At 47.1% G+C, this 17,103-nt stretch overlaps 1 protein-coding gene and 1 long non-coding RNA gene across 2 annotated transcripts in view; both read right to left on the bottom strand.

Annotated features, from left to right (window-relative positions):
- Positions 1-1,795, bottom strand: LOC113588514. Its single transcript, XR_003411857.2, has 2 exons — positions 1,520-1,795; positions 1-1,332 (listed from the first exon to the last, which is right to left on the bottom strand). It is a non-coding gene; the product is annotated as an uncharacterized LOC113588514 (long non-coding RNA).
- Positions 1,796-1,838: 43 nt separating this feature from the next.
- adarb1a (adenosine deaminase RNA specific B1a) overlaps positions 1,839-17,103 on the bottom strand; it is a 36,281-nt gene continuing 21,016 nt past the window's right edge. The window contains exons 2-10 of the mRNA XM_035520722.1: positions 12,088-12,159; positions 9,192-10,275; positions 7,570-7,684; positions 7,163-7,331; positions 6,205-6,356; positions 4,893-5,061; positions 3,349-3,530; positions 3,039-3,217; positions 1,839-2,492 (exon numbers count right to left, since the gene is read on the bottom strand). Coding sequence (XP_035376615.1) covers positions 2,316-2,492; positions 3,039-3,217; positions 3,349-3,530; positions 4,893-5,061; positions 6,205-6,356; positions 7,163-7,331; positions 7,570-7,684; positions 9,192-10,250 — 2,202 coding nt within the window. The 5' untranslated portion in view covers positions 10,251-10,275; positions 12,088-12,159 and the 3' untranslated portion in view covers positions 1,839-2,315. The remainder of the gene's footprint in view (positions 2,493-3,038; positions 3,218-3,348; positions 3,531-4,892; positions 5,062-6,204; positions 6,357-7,162; positions 7,332-7,569; positions 7,685-9,191; positions 10,276-12,087; positions 12,160-17,103) is intronic.

Here is a 17,103-nt window from a genome sequence, read left to right as displayed (position 1 = left end):
TAAGTCCAAGTGCTTTTTAATTCTTTTGTAGATTGTAGTGACCCATTATTAATTTCATTTTAGCTTTTCGTATTTACTTCTTGTGCTTATCGTCTTTGACCATTTTTCTCATGAGCAGGATATTGCAAAGGTGCAGCACACTGGGGAAGAGTGATCCACTTAAATGCAGCCACAACCCAATCTAACCCGGCTGATCCATGTTCACACAAAACACTTAAGCCAGCAGTACACAAAAAGGTTACATCAATTTGGCCTCCACTCCAGTGGCCAAAAGGCTGGTTTGTTTGAGAATTTTAGATAACGGGATGGTTTCACAAAACACGAATCATCACTCAGCCAGATAAGCCAAAAGTCAGGATTGCCCAGTAGGAGTAGGGGTAAGAGAGATACCCACTGGACAGCGCTAACTTTGGGCTTGAGGGATTAATCTTGCAGAGGAGCCTTGCTTTATAAAAGACCATCCAGGTGTGTTGGGGCATAGCTGCATCTCTAGCTGCACACGAACGGTCGCTATAAGTGCTGACACTGGGGGTTGTTTTCAAAATCAGGACGTGCATGCAAAATTCACAAGAAATTTCACAAACGTTTAGCAGTTCTCTTTGCACAAGGGCAGGCGTGGCCTGTAAGGTTCTCATGAGTTTCATGCACCTGTCGGGGATTTGTCTTAATCTGTGGGGTCGGACAGGGGCTGGATGTATCCGTTTCAGCAGATGTGTAAAGGCTTATAGCTGTACAGATGATCAGGGAAGTCCCATGTAAGACTCTGGCTCAGATGCACGAAAATAACAAGACAAGGCTTTAGATACAAGAACCATCGCAGTCTGACAGTATCCATTAAAAAAAACAAACAAACAAAAAAAAACAAAGTTGGGTGGGTTGCGTTAGAAAGGCCCATCGGCAGGATGTCAGGAGTTTGGGTCGCAGTGCACTGGACCGACAGGTCGGAGCCGAGGTGCAGGTGTTGGTCGGTTCAGACAGCTCGCTCCGTTGTGTTCAGCATCTCAAAGTGCGTGCGTATCAGTACACTTCATTGTTAAAAACAATATATTCACATTATCTTTCTTCCTCCGTACTGAGCTACAAATTTAAAAAAATAACACACTGTTCTGACAAAAGTAAACAAAAATGTACGAAGATGTGATGTGAAAGGGGCAGCCTCAAATGAAAGAGGAGAATACAGCACCAAGAGTCCACGATGGTTGTCTGGAGAGAAGGATGCAGCCTGTGGAGGACATGCAGACGCAAACGCACCAGGGATGCTTTCTTTGGAGTTTCCACGGTATTCGGGTGAGCGAACGTTAGAGCCATGGCTACAGCGCACATTAAACAAGCCTATGTATGAACACAAAAGTAACACATATATCAAGAAAAATATCCGTATCTACATTGACAAACTGGCTGCAATGACGAAAAAAAAGTGAGATATTTCATGAACAGTATTAGTATCAGTAGTGGAAAACCCAGTTTGGAATAAGTAAAGTAGTGCAGAGGGATTGTCCGATCTGTGTTCCAGCATTACCTCGACTGTCCTGCCCATGGTCCTGTATTAACTGGACTGTCCTGCCCATGGTCCAGCAGTGACGGGACTGATGTTCCCCACCTGTGATTCATTCACATGCGCTGACAGGATGCCAAGTTGGCATTAAACTATTAAAGGGAATCATTTATATATTCAGTCCTACGAGGAAGAAGAAATGGCCCACATACTAAAATGTTGATAAGGTTACAAAGTTTGTTTAAATAATGTTTATAAGATTAGAATTCTGATATTATTTGTTATTACATCAATAATAATAATAATAATAATAATAATAATAATAATAACAAGTAATTTGGGGCAATTTATGAAAATAATAAGGGGAAAATCTTTTTTCCCCTCTGGACTGGTCAACGTCAGTGTAAGAAAGCTGCAACTAGAATGGCTAAAACAGAGTTAGCCTTTTGTCATAACACAAAACAATCTGGAAAATCATTCTTAACACATTCTACAAAAAGACAAACGAACCAACAGACGCCAAGACAAAAAAAATCATATGGTCATCTGACTGACCTTGAGCTGAGGATACGAGAATGTACTTGCCACAAATAAAAATGTTTAAATAACAAACGATGAGATATAAGGATTATTTAAATAAGCTATATGGGGTTTCTGTTATTTTAAATAACGTGATTCTTCAGAGGTCATAAGAGCAACTCGGATAAAAAAGTGACATACAGTAAAATATGTAAAAAGCCAGAAATATAAAGAGGACTACTAGAGGTTGAGCCGTAACACCTGGTAAAAACAGTCACCCCCCACGCTCGCTGTCTCTCCCTCACTGCGTGAGGGGAAACTGGTCCTGTTCGATGGGCTTTTTCACCCAGGCGCCCAGGCCTGCTGTGTGGAAGGCTCTGATGAGAGTCTGTTTGGCTGTGTGGTACTGTGCTGCTCCCTGCTTGGCTTCCTGATATGTGGCTGGTCTTGCCACGTGGATTCTCAAGGTCTGGGAGAGCTGAAGGGGAGAGAGAGGGAGGGAGAGAGAGGGAGAGAGAGTGAGAGAGAGAGAGAGAGCGAGAGAGAGAGAGAGAGAGAGAGAGAGAGAGAGTGAGAGAGAGAGAGAGAGAGAGAGAGAGAAAGGTTATTCCCCAGAATGGGATGGAGCACAACATTCATTACTTTCTGATTTTTATTTTTACTTTTTAATTTCACTTAATTAAATTGAGCTCATATACCATAAATGAAATAATACAAAAGAAAAAATAAAATATGTATACATTTCTGCCAAATGTTCTGTCCAAAGCAGTTTATAACTGAGCCACAATAAAACACAAGCAATCCACAGCTAGCAAATCTGTGATGGGCCTGGCACTGCATCTGACTAGCACAATGGGATGAGCTCACAGCTCATGGCTGGGATTATAACCCCCCATGACTGGGATTATAACCCCATATTGGTAGGGATTATAACCCTGATGGCTGGAATTATAACCCCCCATGACTGGGATTATAACTCCCCATTACTGGGGTTATAACAACCCATTAGGATCTGGAGCTGCACCTTTGCATGCAGGCGGACCCAGCGGCTGTACAGGGCATGTTTGCAGAGGTGCGAAGGTCGCCCGAGGTCGTCCTTCCCCGTGGTGGCATTGATGACCTCTAACCCTTGATCCCCGACGGTCCAGTTCACACTGAAGTTAGGAGCTTTACCAGGCTGCCTCGCCTCTGCATTGCTAATACCTGCAGAGAGAGAGAGAAAAAAATAGAGAGAGAGAGAGAGAGAGAGAGAGAGACAGGTGGAATTGGTAATTGGTGTAGGGGTAAAGCAGTAGTGGGCGTGGCCCTGAGTGTGGGTGGAGTCAGGGTCCTACCACTGAGCAGCGGTCTGTTGAGAATGAAGGGCTGCGGTAGCTCCTCTATCTCAGCGATGCGCTGGTACATGGCCCGTGACAGGTGGTCGGCGTGGTACAAACTGCCCAGGATTATGCTGGAGAAATAGATGGGTCCTGAAAAATAACTCATCAGGGAGCCCTGCACCCCGACCACATTCCACCTGAGATATAAGAGAGACCGAGTGAGACAGAGGGAGAGAAGGAGAGAGAGAGAGAGAGAGAGAGAGAGAGAGAGAGAGAGAGCAAGAGACAGAGAAACACAGAGGTGAAATTAAAATGTGTTGATGAAATGTTCAGGCATGATTCATCCAGGAGGCCTTTCTTCATTCTTGATTCGACCCTCATTAGCCTCTCTAAGACCCAAAAGTTACGCCAATGGCCAGGTTACATTTCACATCACCCAAATTAGAATTTCACTGAAAAAAAATAATAATAACAGAACCACTGTAGCAGTATGTGTCATGTTACACTGTAGTCATATGTGTGAAATTAAACACTAGGACGTTGTGAGCATCGGCACATTACGCTGTCCTCATATCATCATGGGAAAAAGTTTTGCCAATTTTCAATTGCTGGTGGTGTGTTTAAGACGTTAAGGAAAATACAGATCACTGAAAAAGTGAAGCTGTTAGGAAAAAATGATCTTACACCACCTTACACACCCACACACAAACACACACACACACACACACACACACACATGTGCGACCAAATATGTATGTAAGTGTGCATGCGTCTGACTTCGCGCGCGCGTGCGCGCGTGTGTGTGTGTGTGAGAGAGAGCGAATGAACGTTAATGCATCTACGCATGTTTAAGAAAGTGGGAGAGAGTATGTGTGCTCCATTAGGATGACTCCTCTGTAAGTGTTGTAATCAGAGCTCTAATCAGTCCCTAATGGTAGCGCTGTGGGTGGGCGGGCACTGGGGAGACAGCGAGTGATTGGACCATTAGTTTGCTGATATCAACCAATCTCCTGCTCTCAGAAGTGCGGTGGGTGCAAGACTCTAAGGAGAGTCGGGCTGCACGCAGGGTGAGGGGACGTGTGTGTCTGTGAGCCTAGCAGTGAGCAATCAGAGAGCGATGGAATGTAGAAGTAGCAGAGCGCCTGAAGTCAGCAGGGAAACCCTGAATGCCAATCACCACAAGAGCAAGTCTAAGCAAGCAGCTGCACACGCACGTCTAAAGGCAGGAGGCCACCTGACATTTGGAGAGCATCCCCGAATTGCAAACACAGAAGCCTCACTTCTGACTCCAATCAGAAAGTGTTTACCGCAACCAGCAGATGTCGACGAAAGCAAACCAGGGGAAAGGCAAAGGGCGAGAGTTTATGGATACGCGCAGACGGCAGGAGCCGAGTCTAATATCCCGAATCATTTTTGCTTTGGAGCATGATGTGGCATCCCATTGAAATAAACTTCACAAACAGATAAACAAACATGCCAACAGGATATCTCAGCCCCTGCACCCATCTACTATTAATGATGTGAGGAGTTGCTGCTGTCATGCAGTGATGATGTCGTACCTGGCGATCTTGTCGCTGCAGGACATGGTGAGCAGCCTCTCGCCCTGTAGGACGCCGTCCCATGTCTGGATGGTGTTGGTGGTGCGCACCGGGATCGTCCCCTCCCCAGACTCAATCTTGGTGCGCAGCTGGCCACGGGCCTTCCTGTTTGGGTGCCTGTCACCCTGGTCTGTGCAGGGGAAACCGTGTCAAATGGCGCCCCACCCAGAATCGACCTCCATGGCTGATTACTGAGCGATGACGTTATTGATGAGCAGTGGAACAAAAGGGCTGGAAGCCCTCCCTCGATGAACCAAACCCCACCAGCCTCAGGAGTCCAGCACACTAGCAGAAGATAGACCACAGGAGACCAGCACGCCACCAGTAGATAGACCACAGGAGACCAGCACGCTACCAGTAGATAGACCAAAGAAGACCAGCACACTAGCAGAAGATAGACCACAGGAGACCAGCACGCCACCAGTAGATAGACCACAGGAGACCAGCACGCTACCAGTAGATAGACCAAAGAAGACCAGCACGCTAGCAGTAGATAGACCACAGGAGACCAGCACGCTACCAGTAGGTAGACCACAGGAGACCAGCACGCTACCAGTAGGTAGACCACAGGAGACCAGCACGCTACCAGTAGGTAGACCACAGGAGACCAGCACGCTACCAGTAGGTAGACCACAGGAGACCAGCACGCTACCAGTAGGTAGACCACAGGAGACCAGCACGCTACCGGTAGATAGACCACAGGAGACCAGCACACTACCAGTAGATAGACCACAAGTGATCAGCACTCCACTACAGCTGCATGCTAGATCACTTTATCAATGTGGTGCAGGTCAAAGCATCCAGCCATTATCTGTCATACCAGAGTTTATGTGCTAACATGCCTCTAAGCCTCAAAGATTTTCACATAATCCTTTTTTATTTCTGTGGCGTGTTCACACACCGGAACAGCTGTATCTGTTTTATTTGAGGAGCAAGTGTTTTTTAGCTTCGGTTTCAACAGCAAAATGTGCAATTAGCTGTCACCGAATTTATTAAATTTATTAAATTCTGCATTAAGCAGTTATTCACAGTTAATATTATACATTTCTGCTATTAATCATCAGTAGAGCTTTTATTGTAATACTACAGGAGACTTACTTATTGTAATACCAGTTTATTTTTGTATGAGTATGAAAAGTGCAATACTCTGAACTTAAACTGAAATGAACCGAACTAATTTTTTTCTGGACTGCGTTGCACTGCATTTGACTGAACTCATGTGAATTAAATGAATCTGATCTGAAGTGATCTGAACTGAACGGAGTGTACCCACCTTCTACTGCAGACTCGTGCGGTGAGAAGATGCGCGCGTCTCCACACGGTGAAGTGCTGATGTACAGGTGGAACTGAACACCCTCCTTCAGCTGATATCCATGCTGTTCGCACCGCTGGAATATGGACTGGGAATGATCTTCCGCACTGTTACTGCACAACACACACACGTGCACACACGCGTGCGCACTTATTACTAGAATATGGAATTTGCACACCATTACTGTCCAACACACATGTAAACACACACAAACGCACGCACGCACGCACACATCCACGCAGGTACACAAACATGCATGCAAAAACACACACACCCTCCTCCTTGAGCTCGTCAGAGCTGCTCAGATGCTCTGTAAATGAGGTCCGCAGCCGGGAATAAGCAGGCTGGGTCATGCCCTGTCACCATCACACCAATCACTCAATCACTATTTAACACACAGTCCCTCCAAACATGGCATGACCCATCGATTACAGATGCGCGCACCCGCACAGACACACACACACACACACACACACACACACACACACACACACAAAATAAGTGGCCCACAGCAGAAGTCTGAAACAGAATCTGGAATTCATTGTTCCAATCCACGGAGTAATGATAATGAGTTTCAGGGAAATTTCCACAGGACGGGATGCGTTCTTGTGTCTCTAATTTGCTTTGTTTATGTTTATCATTCTGCAGATGTTGCCCGATCTCTTCTGTGGACATAATCTGGCTGTATCTGGCATGGGATCATTGTGCCTGTCTATGTGTTTGTGTCTAAGAGAGTAAATATATATATTTGTATATGTGTGTATGTGATGAATCGCTTTTAGAATTACCCTAGCTGACTGCAGTGGTGCCTACTGAGTGACTCTTATGTGTGTGTGTGTGTGTGCGTGTGTGTGCGTGTGTGTGTGTGTGTGTGTGCGTGTGTGTGCACGTGTGTGTGCGTGTGCATGTGGTAATCCACCTGAGAAAGCACTCCAGCTGGCTGTACAAGTATCTGATGAGCGAGCGCCGTGCGATGATCTCTGCATGGCAGTCGTTAAGAGCCAGGCCTCGATCGCTCATGTATTCGCCATTTATGCACTTGGTTCCCGTGGAAACACAGATCACCTGCGCATCCTTCACATCCGTCCCTGTGAAGAAGGGTTCAGAAAACCTGCTTCACTACTGAACATCGCACTCACCATTTATTTATTTACATTTAGTTCTCTTCATTAAGAACTATGTCCACTTCCATTACCTGCACTAGCAGTCATCTTGAGGCATTTAGAACTAGAGTTAACTGTATTACATCTAGAAATGCACATAACCTCATTACATTTATAACTGCCAGTCAGGTTACTCGTAGCATTTGTGTAGAACCACAGTTACCCGTTGTCATGACAATGCCTGCAAGGACTTTCCGTCGTGCATGAGGGGATGTGAAGTTGTCTGTCAGCTCACTGAACTTTTCCACCACCAGCCGAGAAACGGCATCTGCCAGGACCTGGCACACACAAATACACGCACACGCCCACGCACAGACACACAAACAGATACAACTTTACTTGAACTCAGCCACTGAACATATTGACACGAGCACATAAGAATTTCAATGCTTGATTTTGTCTTTTCTTGTATTCTTATATTCTTTGGTTAAAATGCTAAGGCTTGGCTTAGATCTGGGGTCTCCCCACCCCTCTCAGGCAAGGAGTGACAGCGGATGACGAGCCACGGGGTCATGTGTCAGAAGATGACGAGCCTCGGGTCATGTGTCAGAAGATGACGAGCCTCGGGTCATGTGTCAGAAGATGATGAGCCGTGGGTCATGTGTCAGAAGATGAGCGTGCAGTATTAGAAACACTTGGTGACACACTGTCAGACCGTGTTATAGCACACAGCTCTCACTGGTCTCTCACTCGGCTCCACAAAAAACATTGCTTTTCATAATAAAATACCACCCACTAAAGCAATATGCACACACACACACACACACACACACACACAGACACACACACGAACACACACACACACACAAACAAACACACACACTCAGGCAGATCCTCCTCAATGCAGACAGGAATGTGACAGTGCAGCAGTTTCCTGTTTGAGCTGTGCTCTACTGTCTCTGATGTTAATTAAGATTATCTTATTTCTCTGCCTCATTATTGTCAGGAGAAACAGGGAGATTATGGTGGCTGGATTACCTGACGTATAAATGAATACTGTCAACACAAATGCATAGTTTAAGGGTTCAATATCTGACTCCCTTTCAAAAGCGCCTCAATAACAATTAGATTCCGACTGAATTAATATCACCCTAATGAAGACTGGCAGGGGCTTTTATGAGGACGAACGACAGATCAACACAGTCACTGATGCGGGAATTTAAAAGCAGCGAACAGAAATACAGCCTTGCCGCCGTAGCATTAACGGCGGCCTATATTACACAAGAAAGGCACATGTTGCTCTGGTCTGCTGTGGAATACAATATGAATCAAAACTTTTCACCCCGATAAGAGACTTACGTGGTCAGAGATTGAGGAGGGTAGCATGTTGATCTGGGATGCGGAGCACTGCTAAATTCAATACGATCATTGTACTGATGAGCTTTTTGGAAATGCACGTTTCATGGATGCTCCCCATGGTCCCCAGAGCAGTATTATCTGACTGACTTTATAAATGTAATCAGTGCGTTTAGAAAGAAATGAGTGTAGATGTTCTTTTAGTGCCAGGATTCAGCGTTTAATGTTTGGTGTTTATGGGTTAGGTTTAAGGGTTTAGTGTTTATTGGATAGGGTTTAGGGCTTAGGGTATACGGATTAAGTTTCAGGATCGGGTTAATGCTCAGTGATTTTGACTTGTGCGGGGAGCTAGAGCCTAATTCAAGAAGTGAACTGTATGAGACACAGTGGCGGCACAGTTGCGATGTGGCAGTCAGCCACAACCACAGCACATCCGAGTGCCAAGACACGCGCGTGCCAGTGCGTTCTCCAGCATGCGCATGCTCTCACCTGGGGGAGGTGTAGCTGCAGGCCGTCCCTGGGGATTGGCTGCCTGGATGGCGTCTGGTCCAGCTGCATGTTGAAGAGCCCCGACAGCGCCGCCTGGGCCGCCCGCGCCTTGGCCAGCTTCTTGTTGCGCCCCGAGCCCTGGAACGCCTGCGCGTCCACGGTGACCGCCATCACAAAGTTCTTGGCGTGGCTCTCGCCGCTCTCGGCCACGAACTCATACCTGAGCCCCGGCCGCAGCTCATTGAGGATCATCACCGCGTTCTTGCTGTGGCCAGCCGGAGGCGCCAGGCGCCGTTGGGGGGCAGTGGGCAGGGATGGGGGCGGTGGGCGCTCGCCCGGGAAGCCGGGCGGGCGTCGGGTGCACGCGGCCGGGTCGGGGGGGTCGAGGGGGTCGTCCGGCGGCGCGGGCGTCTCGAAGCCGTTGAAGAGCACATCGGGGAAGTCGGCCTGGTCCGAGGTGAAGTCCGTGTTGACGGTGAGCGTGCGGCCCATGGCCAGGTGAGCCTCCGAGGCGTTGGGGAACTGCACGAAGGAGCGCAGGGCCTTCTCGGCGGCGTTCAGCTTGGCCTTCTTCTTGGTGGGGCCCGTGCCTTCGAACAGCTGCCCGTTCACCTCCACACTCATGGCGAAGACAGGCGCATGCACGGGCCCCGTCTGCGATGCCAAGCAGTACTGCAGGCCCGGGCGGATCTCGTTCAGCTGCATCAGGGCATTCTTGGGCAGTACCGGGCCCGGCGCCTTCTTGCGCTTCTTTGGCCGGAACTTGGCATGGGCGTGGCCATTGCTGCCCTCCTCCAGGGGCCGCTTGCGGCCCTGCCCCAGAGCGCTCCCATTGGCTACCTGCAGCCCCTCCCCCAGACTCACCTTGGCGGAGAGGTTGTCCAGATTGCGGTTCTCTTTAACATCAGTGCCGCATGAACCTGTGACGCCCAGAGAGAGCAACTTACAACGCCTTCGGTGCAGGATCTTGTAAATGTAAAATTTAGAGACTCCTTCATCTCTCCTTTGTAAGCAGGTGCAGAGGATGTGGGCTCTTTTAAAAACCACCCTCAGATGCATCACGAGGGATTCGCGCGGATTTTGTCTGTAATGGAGCAGAAGGTGCTCGCTGAAGGACGTTACTCATCCTGTTTACTAAATCATGTAAATCAGCTCTAAGAAATGACAGTTAAAATGAGGCTTTTCGTTATTCATCAAAGCGGAGGATGATCAAAGTTAATCACGCGTGAATTAAAAAAAAAAAAACGCTGAGCGATTCTAGAATAATCTGCTCTGTAGTTTGGCGCACATCTATGCTGACCTGCAGTACCTACAGCAGTGGCCAAAAGACGTGCACAGCTAACTCGGTACCTCTCAACTGAAGTAAAGTTACTCTGAGTTGTCACTACGGAGTTGGTGCATTTTTAAAGAACCCCACAGGTCCTGAGCGCCAGTTACCAAAGACGACCGTAAATTCTCATTTATAACATCCTGCAGCAAAAGCTCGTTAGGTTACTCCTTTTGGTGCTCCGGGGGGGGAAAACAGAAAAAGAAAAGAAATGTAAAGAAGGAAATGAGGGAGAGAGAGAGGGGTCAAAAGCAATCAGGGGTTAAAGGTCAAGGTCAAGTTTAGGCTTCTACGAGGCCAGCCCTTGTAAGTAAACAAATAAACACAATAACACAGTATGCAAGATGCTTGTCCGTCCAAACAACTTACTTTTACTTCATTATCAGAATTCAAAAATAATCATGGGTGGTTTCTCTACTGTTCACTCAAATGGAAATTATATGCATATAAAAGAAAACATTATATTGATAGACATAAACTTTAGAGCTAAAGTTGAAGAATCAAAATAAAAGTTGAAAAAAGTTGATTTAAAATAAATGATTAATAAGAGATGTAAAGTGAAAGAATACATTATAAAAAGAAATAAAACTGCAATGTAGTGCTGAAAAAAGCTCAGGATCTAATAATGAATTATAATGAACTTACCACGCACTTACCCTGAACACAAGTACATTCTACTACATCTGATTCTACTATTTTTATGTTAGACAAGTCAAATGTATGATCCATGTTTTTAATTCCAGTTGAACAAAAGTTCAAACCTCCAACCTCCCTTCTGTTGACACTAGTGGAGTACCCTCCACCTGATAATATAGCCCCCACTAGTATACACTCCTCCACCCAGACCACCCTACAGCCCACACTAGTATACACTCCTCCACCCAGACCACCCTACAGCCCACATAGTATACACTCCTCCACCCAGACCACCCTACAGCCCACACTAGTATACACTCCTCCACCCAGACCAATCTACAGCCCATATTAGTATACACTCATCCACCCAGACCACCCTACAGCCCATATTAGTATACAGCTCCTGTTCATCCAGTGTTTTCCTTTCTTTAGCTTCATGCCTGCACAGAGGTTAAGCGTTTCCTTTTAGATTGCCTTTAATCCCCGTCCCACTTCCTGTGTAAGAACGGGGGGAAGGTGGCATGTCCGTCTCAAAGTCAATCCCCCCTCAGATCCTCCACAGGCTGATGGGGGGCTCCTCTAATCCTGCCCCTCCATCCCGCCTGCCCTCCACATCCGAGCTTTCTGTCCAGCTCTGCGGTGCGGCCCCCGCCGCCGGGCCCCACCCAGGACAAACGGGTGTGGTCTAACGTCTCTAGAAACGGCGAATCGGACGACCCGGGGCATTTGTGCGACTTTTCTGGGGAAGTCTGTGGAGCGTGTTGGGACAGAGAGGGTAAGGGATGAATGTTATAGAGGACGGGATGGACGCGCCGAGGGCACGGGATGATGAAGGCATGGGAAAAGCAGTAGAAGGTAAGGAGGAAGAGGAGGAGAGAGAGAGAGAGAGAGAGAGAGAGAGAGAGAGAGAGAGAGATGGCGCCTTTCACTTACTCATACTCTCCGCTTCATTCACATTCAGACCGACGAGCTTCTGTTGCCCTCTAAGCCTCACACCAGCACAACCTGGAAGAGGGCAGCGGGAGGGAGAGAGAGAGAGAGAGAGAGAGAGAAGGAGGAAGGAAGAGAGAGAGAGATTGAGGGAGTGAGAACTGGCGAGAAAAAACATTTAACATAACCGTTCATCAGATTGCGCGCGAGATTCGAGACTGAAGAGTCGGCCCTACACGCCGCTGCGCCACGAGCCTTGGTGGAGGGAGATGGGTGATCCGTTACTGTCGCACTAAGCACGCCGGGGTTGGAGAGGGTGTATTGGTCTCAGCCCGCCACCCGCGGCTCTGCTTGGGTACAAAAGGAAACTTCTGTTTTAACTTCTGCAGGAAAAAAGCTCAGTGACAGTGCAGACATCAGGGCCTGTCAATAAGCAGCGATACTTAAGCAATGTAAATAAGTGCTGGAGCTACTTTGCTAGGGGCCAGCAAGACTTGGTGCGACTCCAAGACGCAACAGATGATGAGGAGCCGTGTAGGAGCAACGCTGGAGACTTTTTCATCAAAAGAGATAAAGAATCAACACTTGTCATGTTTATTTGAACCAAAGGAAGTCCAGTAGCAGGCTGCAAAAATGCTTCATCAAAAATTGAACCAAAAAACCCCTCAATATTGTTTATACTGTGCATCGTGTACTGTAAATGGGAAACTATGTAATTGTATGCGAGATACGTGTCTTCTTAGATTCCACAGTGATAACCTCACCATAGTTGTGTACACCGTATGCAGTTTTAGTTAGGGACGTGGATTTTTTATCATTTTCATGGTCTCCGTGAAAATACCTAGAGAAGTTTGGAATATATTGAAGTTTGATTATATTGGAATACTCTAACAGTCAAGGTGTTATACTGGAGAAAACAACAACACTCCACTCCTCGCTCCAGGCCGAACTGCGTCTCTCTGCTCTCATTCAGCACCCGCTGGAGGCCAAGGGGGCCTGTCTTGCCAAGGACAGACGTCCCTGCACAGTCAACCATCAGCTGGGCCTAAACTCTGCAGGCAGAGTCTCCGTTCCACCCACCACATCACAGTCTGCAAGGGAGACCTTCAGGAAATAAAGTCTGTGAAGTACACTTCGGCCACACCCCCAAACCACCAGACCGAGATAGTGTAGACACCACGCCCCCACACCATGACAGTGTGGAGACCATGCCACAAATCCACACACCGCCACACTGAGGCTGTGTGCAGACCACACCTCCACACCACTGCACCGAGACAGTGTGCAGACCACGCCCCCACACTGAGACAGTGTGCAGACCACACCTCCACACTGAGTGCAGGACCCCACCCCATTGGTACAGGCCTATGACAGTGGCAGCCGTAGAGCCGTGCACAGCAACAGAGCCCACTGCGGCACAGACGGCTGTGTGGGAGGGCAAATCGCTGCTTAGCCCTCCAACACAAAAGCAGCAGGCGTATCTCAAACTGCAGGCAACAACATTTTAGCCTCCTTACAGATTACATTAGATCACTGACATGCAGACAAGCATAGGAATACACTCACGCGCACATAACCCACCCCCCCTCCCCACACACACGCGCGCGCACACGCACACACACACACACATGCATACACACATACACACACACAAACACACACATATATGCAAGCATGCACACACATGCACACACACAAACACACATACACACACACGCCCACATGCGCAAATACACACAAAAACGCACACCGCACACACACAGTGCTGTTTTCCACCTGTTTATGAGCCTGGGACTGAGAAACACAGACGACAGCTCTGAAACCCCAGAGCGTCTGGCACTCCTGCATCGTTCTACAGGGCAAGGAAACCAGACCTGCAAAGTTATGAATCCTGGAAGTGAGAACCAAAATATATTATCTTTGTAAACTCCTGAAGTACTTGACAAAATTTAAAAATAAAAAACAAACAAACATAAAAACAGGCACAAAAGGGTCTGATACAGGTCCAATATTTTTTATACTTTTAAAACAGTTCTGGTTTTATTAAGGCATTCATTCAGTGTGTGATGACTTTTTATTAAATACTTAAATCAAATATAACTAATTTTACCCTAAAGTAATTTGTGTGGGGAAATTAAATAAAATGAAATATTAAATAAAGCTTTTCCCCACGAGGCGTAACATTTTCCCCCCTAGAGGGTGGAAACTGATACGCTCTTCTCGCTTAAAAGGAAATCTCACAGTTATTAGCTCGGTAAAAAGTATGGGTACAGTGTCACAGAGAGAACGGCACGGACGAAACTGGTTCTAATCCAAAAGAATCCACCCAAAAGACTCTTGGTTCAGGACCAGGTATACTGTGGATGCTGTGACTCAGCACCATGGACCGAACCTGAGGTAGCGGGCAGTTGTTCAGGACCAAGGACAGCGCTGTAGCACAGTGGCACCTTCACTATAAAGAATAGATGAGTGGGTGTAATGCACAGGCTGTATCACATGACCCAGAGTGGGTTTAGAACCAGGGTCTTAATTTCATCTTCAGTTTAACTGGATTGGCTGAGATGCACACTTTTCATACTGCACTGAGTACTGATCTGTGGTATCAAATGGCTAACAAGCTATTTGGTCATCAGTAACACCTTTTGTGTGTGGGGGGGGGGGGGGGGGGGGGGGGGGGAGCGAGAGAGAGACTGCAAAGGTACAGATAAAGAACATAGCTGTCGGTTTGAACTTGGGGAAGAGTGTGTTGTTTTCCCATACTTTCACAATGTCATCCTGAGTTCAAACACAGGTTCTGCTGCTCCCATAATGCTACATCTATCTAGCAAGGGCATACAAATGAAAAATAATACAAACAATTTGTAAATTCAATTTTTTACGTGAAGATGCTGTGTATTTACTCACATCTTAAAGACCCTTTGTGTGTGTGACAGGGAGAATAAGAAAACAAAGGTTGTTCGAAATGTCACAGAGCGCCAGTGGGGTTAGTGTGCTAAGAGTAGGGTTTAGCCACATAACGATTGCATAGAAAAAAATCTGTCAGAGCTCATTAGATAAAGACGTGTGTGTGCGTGCGTGTGTGCGTGTGGTCAGCAGCAGGTGGAAAATCTTTCTGACAGCTTTTAATTACTGCAGCTCTCCACAGAGAGCCCTCGGCAAGAGTTGAGTCAGTGTCAATATGACACGCTAATGAAACCATAAATGATGTCAGTATGTGCACACACACACACACACACACACAAAACACTAATACACACAGACAGAAGGATTCAGAACATTCGCTGCCCTACTGTAATTTCTGCCTGGTCGGAGTTTCAGTCTCGTTACGGACCTCCTCCAGAGAAAGGAAAGTGGAGCAAACCCAGCGTCCAAACTAAACCCGGCATCTAAACCAAACCCGGTATCTAAACTAAACCCAGCATGTAAACTAAACCCAGCATCTAAACTAAACCCAGCATGTTAACTAAACCCGACATCTAAACTAAACCCAGCATCTAATCTAAACCGGCATCTAAACTAAACCCAGTGTCTAAACCAAACCTGGTATTTTTTCTAAACCCAGTGTCCCATGTGAAAGAGGTTCTGCCTGTAAGGTTAGGACAGAATTCACTCGCCACTGCAACAGGATTACACTCAGGCGGATTCACACTTCTTCCTTTGTGCTGCAGGAAATGGAGCTCACTATCTTCCAGAGAGAGAGAGCGAGAGAGAGAGAGAGAGAGAGAGAGAGAGAGAGAGAGATAGAGAGAGAGAGAGAGAGCGCAAGCAAGAGCACTAATGCCATTTATGTAATTCGTGCCAATTCCTCTAATACTCCAGCATTAGGCATTTGGGATTAGTCCATCACCACTAAAATGTCCCGTTAGCCCGATCCCGGCAAATTTGTGGCAAACTTTCAAAGCCAGGCTAAGAAATGAACATCAGCACAACGTATCACAATAATGGCTCCCAGAGAGAAAACCACATTCCCTGCTGCAAACAAATGCACCCCATGCACCCTAAAAAAACCCCCCAAAACCCCCAAAAAACCCCAAAAAAACAAACCCCAGCATGGGGGGCCGTAACGTTCTTTCCGAGCTCAGCGCTTCTTAAAGCTCTTAAACACGCACGGATGCGCCGACCTGATTAATGAATTATCATGCTTAAGTGGCTCTTCGTTGTTTACTTTAGGAAAGCGGATTACATGCATAATGAGAGCAGGAGTGCACGCAGCATGACACAAAGCACATCCACCCAACACACCTACTCCAGTTATACAGCACAGAGCACCACCCAACACACCTGCTCCAGTTATACAGCACAAAGCACCACCCAACACACCTGCTCCAGTTATACAGCACAGAGCACATCCACCCAACACACCTACTCCAGTTATACAGCACAGAGCACATCCACCCAACACACCTACTCCAGTTATACAGCACAAAGCACCACCCAACACACCTGCTCCAGTTATACAGCACAAAGCACCACCCAACACACCTGCTCCAGTTATACAGCACAAAGCACCACCCAACACATCTACTCCAGTTATATAGCACAGAGCACATCCACCCAACACACCTACTCCAGTTATACAGCACAAAGCACCACCCAACACACCTACTCCAGTTATATAGCACAGAGCACATCCACCCAACACACCTGCTCCAGTTATACAGCACAAAGCACCACCCAACACACCTAATCCAGTTATATAGCACAGAGCACATCCACCCAACACACCTACTCCAGTTATACAGCACAGAGCACATCCACCCAACACACCTACTCCAGTTATACAGCACAAAGCACCACCCAACACACCTGCTCCAGTTATACAGCACAAAGCACCACCCAACACACCTACTCCAGTTATACAGCACAGAGCACATCCATCCAACACACCTACTCCAGTTATACAGCACAAAGCACCACCCAACACACCTATTCCAGTTATATAGCACAGAGCACCACCCAACACACCTGCTCCAGTTATACAGCACAAAAGCCTAAAGAAGGAAGGAAGAAATAAACACA

Source organism: Electrophorus electricus, chromosome 21 (genome assembly GCF_013358815.1).
Source record: "Electrophorus electricus isolate fEleEle1 chromosome 21, fEleEle1.pri, whole genome shotgun sequence".
NCBI lineage: Eukaryota > Metazoa > Chordata > Actinopteri > Gymnotiformes > Gymnotidae > Electrophorus > Electrophorus electricus.
This window is presented reverse-complemented; position numbering and strand designations above follow the sequence as displayed.